The sequence below is a fragment of the Nuphar pumila genome, chromosome 10, assembly GCF_984573655.1.
Source record: "Nuphar pumila chromosome 10, dmNupPumi1.hap1.1, whole genome shotgun sequence".
NCBI classification, from domain to species: domain Eukaryota; kingdom Viridiplantae; phylum Streptophyta; class Magnoliopsida; order Nymphaeales; family Nymphaeaceae; genus Nuphar; species Nuphar pumila.
Genome location: NC_143258.1, coordinates 98,018,762 through 98,027,833, shown reverse-complemented (window position 1 = coordinate 98,027,833; position 9,072 = coordinate 98,018,762). Strand labels below are relative to the sequence as shown.

The following is a 9,072-nucleotide window of genomic DNA, read 5'->3' as shown; positions in this document are numbered from 1 at the left end:
TGACCCGTAACATACACTCATAAACCGCTCTTACATAGTTATTTGCATATAACCCCTATGGGGACTTAAAAAGGAATAAAAACCAAATAAATTATTAGTTTAGTTGTTCTAGCAAGAATTGGCTCATTTCATTCATGACTGATCATCAGATATAATGGGGTATGCATATGACAATGAGGTCAAAGGTTCGAATCTCACTGTGGTCTCGTGAAAGGGTTCTTTTGCTTAACGAGGCAGCTCATGTTCGGCTTGTCCGGCTCAGGCTTGTATGAGCTCGAGTCGTGTTCGAGCACGCACTAGCTCGGTGAGCGGAGTCCGAGCAAGGCTAGATGTAAACAAACCGAGTCCAACTAGGCTTGTTCGGTTGGTTTGGCTCCTTTACCGGACCTATGTGGGTGCAGCAGATTCTTTTAAGTTGCTTCTCAAATTTAGGGGTTTCCAATGAGTCTTGGTTTCTGTTGGGCTTGTTAGGCAGGACGCAGATGTAGCGGACCTTGTGGGTCGCCGGCTTTCCCTCCATGGACAGGCCAGCCTCTTCCCTCCGTACAACATAAAAGCACTTGGTTTCCCTAAACACCCTTCACTTTCATGAAAGTACCAATCTTGCCCCATGCACCAAGAAAAGCTTTTAACTCGCCAAGTGACCAAAATACCCTTCACATATATGATTTTGACTGATGAGTGCTGTATGTTTTAGAGGATGGGTGCTGAAGTTTATGTGGACCCGACCCAGTTAATCTGTTGGATATCCTTAGAAACTGGAATCAATTGGCATCCCTACAAGCGAGTCGAACTTGAGAGCGGATCAGGTCCAAGGATCCTCAGGACAGAAACACCATCCAAGTTACCTGGATGCCATTCATCATGAAAATCAATGGCACCCAGAAGCTACCCAATGCCCTTTGTTTTGGATGATTTCTAGCCGGCCATTTTTGTGTCATTGATGCCCGTTCATCGGCAAAGTGAAGGGCATCATATATTTTTGTGGGGCGCATCTAGGTAATCGTGATCCTTTTAGATGAGTGTTTGATGATGCAAATGGGTCAGGTTTTGGATCCCAAAATACATTGGGGTGTTGTGTTGGTTCCAATCGGGGACAGCCAAATTTTGCAAATTCTTCTTTTTGGATCCACCCCATTTGCAACCCTAAGTGCTTGGTGCCTTCCATCTCAACAACACTGAAGAAATGAGCTCTCTGGTTTCAGTCAGAGGACAGAACCAGACAGGTGATGATGTCGAGTCAGCCATATACAAGTTATTTCAAAAAATGATGACTAAGATGTTATCTGAGCAGGCTGAGGCAAGTTCAGAGAAAGTTCCCACTAAAAAAAAAGTTAAGGGCAAGTCGCTCAAAAAGGGTATCAAGATCACCAAGAAAAAGACTTGGTACCAAGATATATACTTCAGAAAGAGCAAACTCCTCATAAGAAATCTTTGATGAAGAGCAAGAAGCATTTCTGCCAACGCGCCAAGCATTTAAAAAGCAGATCCTAAAGCCTGAATCTGTCAATAAGCCCAAGGATCAGTGAGCCGAAGATCCTATAACAGCATCCAAGGGGTCTTGGACAGTTTTCGAACCTCGACTCAACTTGAAGATAATGCACCATTCCATATCGAGCTTATCTACTTAATTTGGGGTCTACAAGTCTGTAGACAGCTCTGATCCAAGTGGGTGTAAGATCAAGTTTTTTGTTTTTTTTATTTCCTTCTAGGAACATTTTTCTGTTTAACCGAGCCCAGTCTAAGTCCATGTGATCATATCAGCTCTTATCTGGCTCAACAGTGTAAGCTTGGCTAGTACTTGAAATTTGTATTTAGATCAACCGTGATCCAAAACGTTTGTACATATACAAATCTAGAGTTAGGAACTCTTCAGCAAAATGCTGAAAACCCCAGGGACTTTTACGGCAAAGGGCTGTTTCATGTCTGAGGACGTTGGTGTGCTTTGTCTCGTTCACGGGGGTATTTTTGGACTATAAAATTTTACCCTCAGAACTGCGCCACCTCGGACGTCTGCATGGGCTTCTTTCGAACCTCCTTTTTCTTTCTCCTCGTTCCATCCCTTAAAACAAAGAAAAAAAAAACATATAGAGAAAGAAGGAAGAAGAGAGAGTGAAAAGAAAAAAAAAGCTTTTGAGGCTCTGTCAAAGAGCCCCTCTGCTCCCAGCAGAGGGAAGGAAGAGGGAGCGGCAAACTCATATACAAGACATACACTCAAAGAAGACAAAAAGGAAGAAAAAGAGAAGAAAAAATGCCAGTTTTCGACGACTACACCAACGTCGCCGAACGTCGCAAGGCCGAGAACCGCCGGCGGCTGATCCAGCGGATCATCGTCGCTGGCAGCACCTCCGTCGCAGCCCTCCTCCTCGTCGCGATGGCCGTCGTCGCCGTCGTCAATCTCACCGATCATCACGGCATCAGCAAAAGCGGGCATGCCGTCTCTGAGGTCTCCAAATCCGAAGGGGTGATCACGTCCATCTGCTCGGTGGTGGAGCACCCGTCCGCCTGCGTCTCGTCTATCACCGCCTCCCTCGGTGGCTCGTCGAATGTGAAGCCGAAGGAGGTTCTCAAGGCGGCGGTAAGGCTGGCGGTCGACGAGCACCAGCAGGCGGAGAAGCTGCCGAAGATGCTGCCTGCAAGCGACCCCATGGACGAGGCCGCACTCGCCGACTGCCATGAGCTGCTGGGCTTCTCCATCGACGAGCTCAATAGAACCTTCTCCGGCATCGACGGGCACGACGTGGTCCGTCTGTCCGAGATCGAGCTCGACCTGAGGAATTGGCTCAGTGCTGTCCTATCGTATCAGGACACGTGCCTGGAGGGACTCAAGAATGGGGCCCTCAAGGACAAGATGCAGAAGGGCCTCGTCAACGCTACCCAGCTCACCAGCAACGCCCTGGCCATCGTCACCCAGTTCTCTAGCATCCTTTCCCTGCTCGACATCTCCACCGCACTGCACCACCGCCGCCGGCTGCTCTCTAGCGGCGGCGTCCCCGACTGGGTATCCCCGGCCGATCGCCGGCTCCTGAAGGGTGGAGGAGTTGCGCCGGATGGTGTCACGCCCGACGTGGTCGTGGCCAAGGACGGGTCCGGGAACTACACGACGATCGGGGCCGCGCTCGCCGGAATGCCAAAGAAGCGAACAGGGCGATACGTCATCTACGTGAAGCAAGGCGTCTACGACGAGGCCGTGATGGTGGAGAAGGACATGGTCAATGTCATGATGTATGGGGACGGGTCGAGGAAGACGATCGTCACCGGCAGCAAGAATTTCGTCGATGGGACACAGACTTTCCGCACCGCAAGCTTCGGTAAGTGTTCTTTTGCACCGGTGAGGCCAAGGGCCGATACGAATCGGATTTCATAAAGCTTATCATAGGGCCTAACACACTGCATTGTTTGTCTAAATTATCATTGACACATGAACAAGTTCATGAAAGATCATCATTTTCGCATAAGTGGTGTTTTTTGATGCAATAAACAATGAGATCACGTTTTGCCTCTATACGTGGATGCTCGTGGTCTTGATATAGTATATAGTTATCATTTATCTAGGAGTTCATGTACAATTTTCACACACAAAAAACAAGGAGGAAAAAAAAACTGGAAGTTCATGAATTGATGACAAAATTGTAGTTGGTCACATAAACTGGCATTTTGGAATGCAAGTCATACATCAAGAAAATTCTCTGTAGTTTTACCACTTCTTGTTGACTGCCAAAAAACAGGAGATTTTTCATGTTTTCTTGTAGAAACTCAGATTTTCTTGGATTTCTAGGGCTCCTAATAGTACATAGAAAACCCGAACACTAGGGAAATACTTGGATTTATGGTGCTATATCCAAACAACTGCATATCATAGAGAAAAGTTAAGATCATCTTGTATTGCCAGATTGATCACGATAGGTATGACTATGTTTTATATGATGCAGTGGCGATTGGAGAAGGATTCATTGCTAAGGCCATGGGATTCAGGAACACAGCTGGTGCAGCCAAGCACCAAGCAGTGGCAATCCGCGTCCAATCCGACCGTTCAGCCTTCATCAATTGCAGGATGGAAGGTTACCAGGACACCCTATATGCTCAGACACACCGGCAATTCTACCGGAGCTGCGTGATCACCGGGACTATCGACTTCATATTCGGCGATGCAGCTGCAGTCTTCCAGAACTGCGAGATCGTTGTCAGGAAGCCGTTGCCTAACCAGCAGAACACGATTACGGCTCACGGAAGGCTCAATAAGCACGAGTCGACCGGGATAGTGATACAGAATTGCAAGATCCTTGCAGATAAGATGCTCGTGCCGGACAGGCTGAAGGTCGCGAGCTATTTGGGGAGGCCATGGAAGCAGTACTCTAGAACAGTTATAATGGAATCCACAATTGGAGATCTCATTAGGCCAGAAGGTTGGTTGGCATGGGATGGAGATTTTGCTCTGGACACCCTCTTCTATGGGGAGTACAACAACAAGGGCCCTGGTGCAGCAGTTTCCAAGAGAGTGAACTGGAAAGGATTCAAAGTGATCAAGGAGAGGACAGAGGCCTTGGGATACACAGTGGATAAGTTCATAGAAGGGGCACGGTGGATTAAAGCTACTGGGTCACCTGTTCGCCTGACTTTGTCTAATTGAGTGTTTCAATCCCTTTTTAATGTGTTTTATTGGGAGATCTATTGCTGGGGTGTCTACTTTTTCCTTTTCTATTTCTACTCTCGTATTTCAAAATTCAGGAAGTTATGGAAGTCAAAAAATAAAAGAAGTGAGGCCAAATTGTGTATCAAATTTCACATGTGATAGTCCATACACACGAGGACAATTTAATTTGTTCGGAGGAGATCCAGTGGTCTGGCCACACAAAGTACACAAAACCACTGCACATGTAGCAATTTTCTGTGTTTTGTATTTTCAAAGAAAATTGCTGCATGGGTAACGATTTTCTGTAATTTTAGAGATTTACTTTTATCAAGAAACCCCAAAAGATCATATTATCGTGGCATTAGATGTTATCTTTGGGTTTTAAAAAGACCTTTTGAGTTGGTGCATTCATCTAGATTGGACCCCATCATCATGTCATAGGAAGATATTTTTATGTTAAGGCTTACAAGGGCGACTTGTGAATGCCACCAAGTTGACGAGATGTTACAAGTTCAAAATCTACAAATAGCATCCCTTTCGGCAAGGTTGAAGCTGGGCTTATTTCAGTTTTACCAACTGGAGGTCAGCCAATATGGGGTCGGTGATGAAGGCTTTCCCTTAGAGCCTATTTGAAATCCATAACTAAGATGGGTGTTTATGAAGTTTATGCATTTTTACAAGTAGCAGCTGTCAAATTAGTGTAAATACAAAAGAGAAAGGGCTTCACTTCTCCATCCCAAATGTATGAGAGGGTGGTGTATGTTCACCCCCGATGATTCACTGAATCCCACGTCTGTGTTTGGGGGGGCGAATGAGCGCCACGTATTTACGCACATGGGGCTCGTATTCCCGTGTATGTTGACATAAATTTGCATCAGAGTTTGGTGTTGTTGCAAAGACTTAAGTACCCTTTTTTGCTATTCTTATTCTGAAATGATGGTTCGAGGAAATGACAATAATATCCTCCATTCAAAAGTTGGGAAACTACGATTCGAGAAAAAGACCAAAAAGTCCTTCATCTAGAAAGTTTGATGTTAACTATTTAAAGTGGAGACGTTCCGTTTTCACTCTATTGCTGTAACAGTAGCTCCCATTGTCAACGCAAACTTTTCTGTCATCTCCAGTCGAGGTTTTCACCTTGCTTTTTATCCTATTTTACAACACATTGTCGCATTCTCGTGCCTGCCTTGTGTTACAAAACATTCTCGTGTCTTCTCTTCATTTTCGTTGTCGTTAGGCATTATGGAAGAAAGCAATGATGCATAAACATTCCAACAAGTGTCATTAAGGTGTCGTGAGTAGCTTTCCATCTCATAATGCTATCGATGAAGAACGCATGCCGTCTTATGTGCCATTAAGGCAGTGTTTTGTTATTGCAGGTAGATCTTGTCCTTACGATGGTTGGAAACTTATCGATATTTGTAAGACGTTGGGACCTGTTGACAAGAATGCTTGTTTACAAATGCTAGGAAGGGCCTCTACCCCATCAGGTATCCTCCATTCACTCAGTGTATGCATTGTATCTCAAACCGCTGTATTAGTAACATACTACCAATTTGTGAGGTATTGTTTTGTTAGTTAATATCGATTTGTTTGTTATTTTGCTCAATTTTTGTATCGATTTGTAATTTATTGTGCGATATATTTATCAACTTTTTAGATATTATGGTTTTGTATTGAAGATTTGTAAGTTACTATGTTGAATTGTCGTATCGATTTGAAATATATTATTCGATATGTATAACGATTTATAAGATATTATATTTTTTGTAGTATGTATTTATAAGATATTTGTAGACAGACTTTGAAAATGTGTGTGTGTGCATAAACACATTTTCACACGCTTACGGTGGCGATTTTTGCATTCAAATTGTTGCTCTGTCAGCGATTTCTATTGAACTCGCTTCACAACTTCGTGGATATAATGAAAGTATTATCGTCAACACACATGGATGACATGTCGTGTCTTTTGTTGGCATGGTAAGTAACAACTCGATGCACAGTATAAGCAAATATCAAACCACAGTTGCTTTTATACTTTGATTCATTAAATTGTTTCTTTGACTTGCTTAACCTTATCGGTATCCATTATTATATGCATCTTGATTAAATCGCAGTAAACGTATGCACTTGCTAACACAAATTGATATATTGCTTACAAAACATTCATCTGTCTTCTCTTCTTTTTCATTGTCGTTAGGCATTATGGAAGAAAGCAATGATGCACAAACATTCCAACCAGTGCCATTAAAGCGTCGTGAGTAGCTTTCCATCTCATCATGCTATCAATGAAGAACGCATGTCGTCTTGTGTGCCATTAAGGCATTGTTTTGTTATTGCAGGTAGATCTTGTCTTCACAATGGTTGGAAACTTATCGATATTTGTAAGACGCTGGGACCTGTTGAGAAGAATGCTTGTTTACAAATGCTAGGAAGGGTCTCTACCCCATCAGGTATCCTTCATTCACTCAGTATATGCATTGTATCTCAAACTATTGTATTAGTAACATACTACTAATTTGTGAGGTATTGTTTTGTTAGTTAATATCGATTTGTTTGTTATTTTGCTGCTAACGCAAATTGATATATTGCTTATAATAGTGTTAAGCTTATCATCAAGTTGTAATGAAGATGATCTATATCAATCAATTTAAAGATATGGAGAAATGAATATTTATACTAATGACGCAACTGAAGAAGTGAACATCTGCACTAATGATGCACATGATAAGAAGGGTGCAGACATTAGATTCACTCTTGACTTGAATGTTCCAGTAGAAGAAATGCAATTCAATAATAAGGTAGATGATCATGACAGTACATTTAATAAAAGTATAGTCATTGGGAATGTAAATGGAAGTACACTTGACTATGTTTCGATAGAAGGAATGCAGTTTAATAATGAAGAAGCTACATATAAATTTTACAATGATTATGCCTTAAAAGTTGGCTTCAGTGTGAGAAGGTTTTCTTGGTCAAAAAATGCACAAAGTGTCGTGGTGAGAAAGACATATGTTTGTTCCAAGCAAGGTTGGAAGACATCAATGAGAAATTCAACAAGGAGCATGCCAGAATTAAGATGTGGATGTCAAGCAAGAATGGTGTTGAGAAGACATCCGAATGAGAAATTTCTAGTTTGTACTTTAATCAGTGATCATAATCATGATTTATCTGCATCATTTATGACTCCAATGCTAAGGTCACATCGTAAAGTAACAGTAGCGCAAACTGCAATGGCTGAAATAGCCGATAGTGCCTGCATTGCACCAAGGAGGACATACAATTTGTTTGCCCACATAGATGGTGGTCGCGCTAATGTGTCATTCACACCTTTGGATCTAAGAAACCACTTGAGAATGAAGAGGGCAGATAACATGAAGAAGGGAGAAATATGTTCTTTGGTTGATTACTTACAAAAGAAATCAAGTAACGACCTTGGTTTCTTTAGTGCAATGCAACTGGATTAAGATGAATATGTTGTGAATATGTTTTGAGCATATTCAAAGTCAAGAGTAGATTATGAATGTTTCAATGATCTGCTTGTATTTGATACTACAGTAAAGATTAATATTGAATAGTGGTCATTTGCGCAGTTTATCGAAGTGAATCATCACTCACAGAGTTGTATATTAGATGACACTTTTTTGTATGACCAGACCAAGGAAAGTTTTGAATGGTTGTTCAGAGTATTTACACAGGCAATGAACGGGAAGCAACCTGAAGTTGTACTTACAAATGGTGATCACGCAATTGCGGCTGCAGTGCTTCATGTGTGGCCAGATACATATCATCACCTATGTTTGTGGCATATCTTTCAAAATACAGTAAAGAACATACGACACATATTTAATCAAAAGACAGAGTTTGACAAAAAGTTTACAAGGTGTGTAATTAAGAGCGTAGACAAGGTCACCTTTATGTCAGATTGGGAGGAAATGATTAAGATATACGACCTTAAAGAATGTCCTTGGTTACAAAATTTATATGCAGAAAAAAAGAAGTGGGCATTGGCATATGGAAGACAATATTTTTGTGCATGTATGATAAGCACACAAAGTGCTGAATTTATGCATGCCACGCTAAAGAAAACCTTGTATTCATGTTTAACAATGTTTCGCTTCATGGAACAATATGAATTATTTGTAGACGGTCTAAGACAGAATGAGCTTGAACAAGACGTAAAATGCTTCAATACACGACCTCTAACTTTGGGCATGAAAATATTGATCCGACCTGCAGATCTATATACACTAACTGTATTTGAATGGATCAAGAAAGAAGTTATACATGTCATGAATTACAATATAGAAGGACTCTTGCAAACCGAGAATATGCACAAATACCATATTTTATGGGAGGGTGAAAAGCATCAGAAAAGGCAAGAAGCGCATGTCACGTACAATGTTGACAACGAAAAAGTTGAATGTTCGTGCAAAATG

General features: G+C 42.0%; 1 protein-coding gene across 1 annotated transcript; it reads left to right on the top strand.

Moving 5' to 3' along the window:
* The first annotated feature begins 2,251 nt into the window (after positions 1–2,251).
* On the top strand, positions 2,252–4,630 carry LOC149827525 (putative pectinesterase/pectinesterase inhibitor 45). Its single transcript, XM_090018530.1, has 2 exons — positions 2,252–3,311; positions 3,933–4,630. The coding sequence occupies exons 1-2, from the start codon at positions 2,252–2,254 to the stop codon at positions 4,628–4,630; spliced, it is 1,758 nt and encodes a 585-aa protein (XP_089874656.1).
* Positions 4,631–9,072: the final 4,442 nt, after the last annotated feature.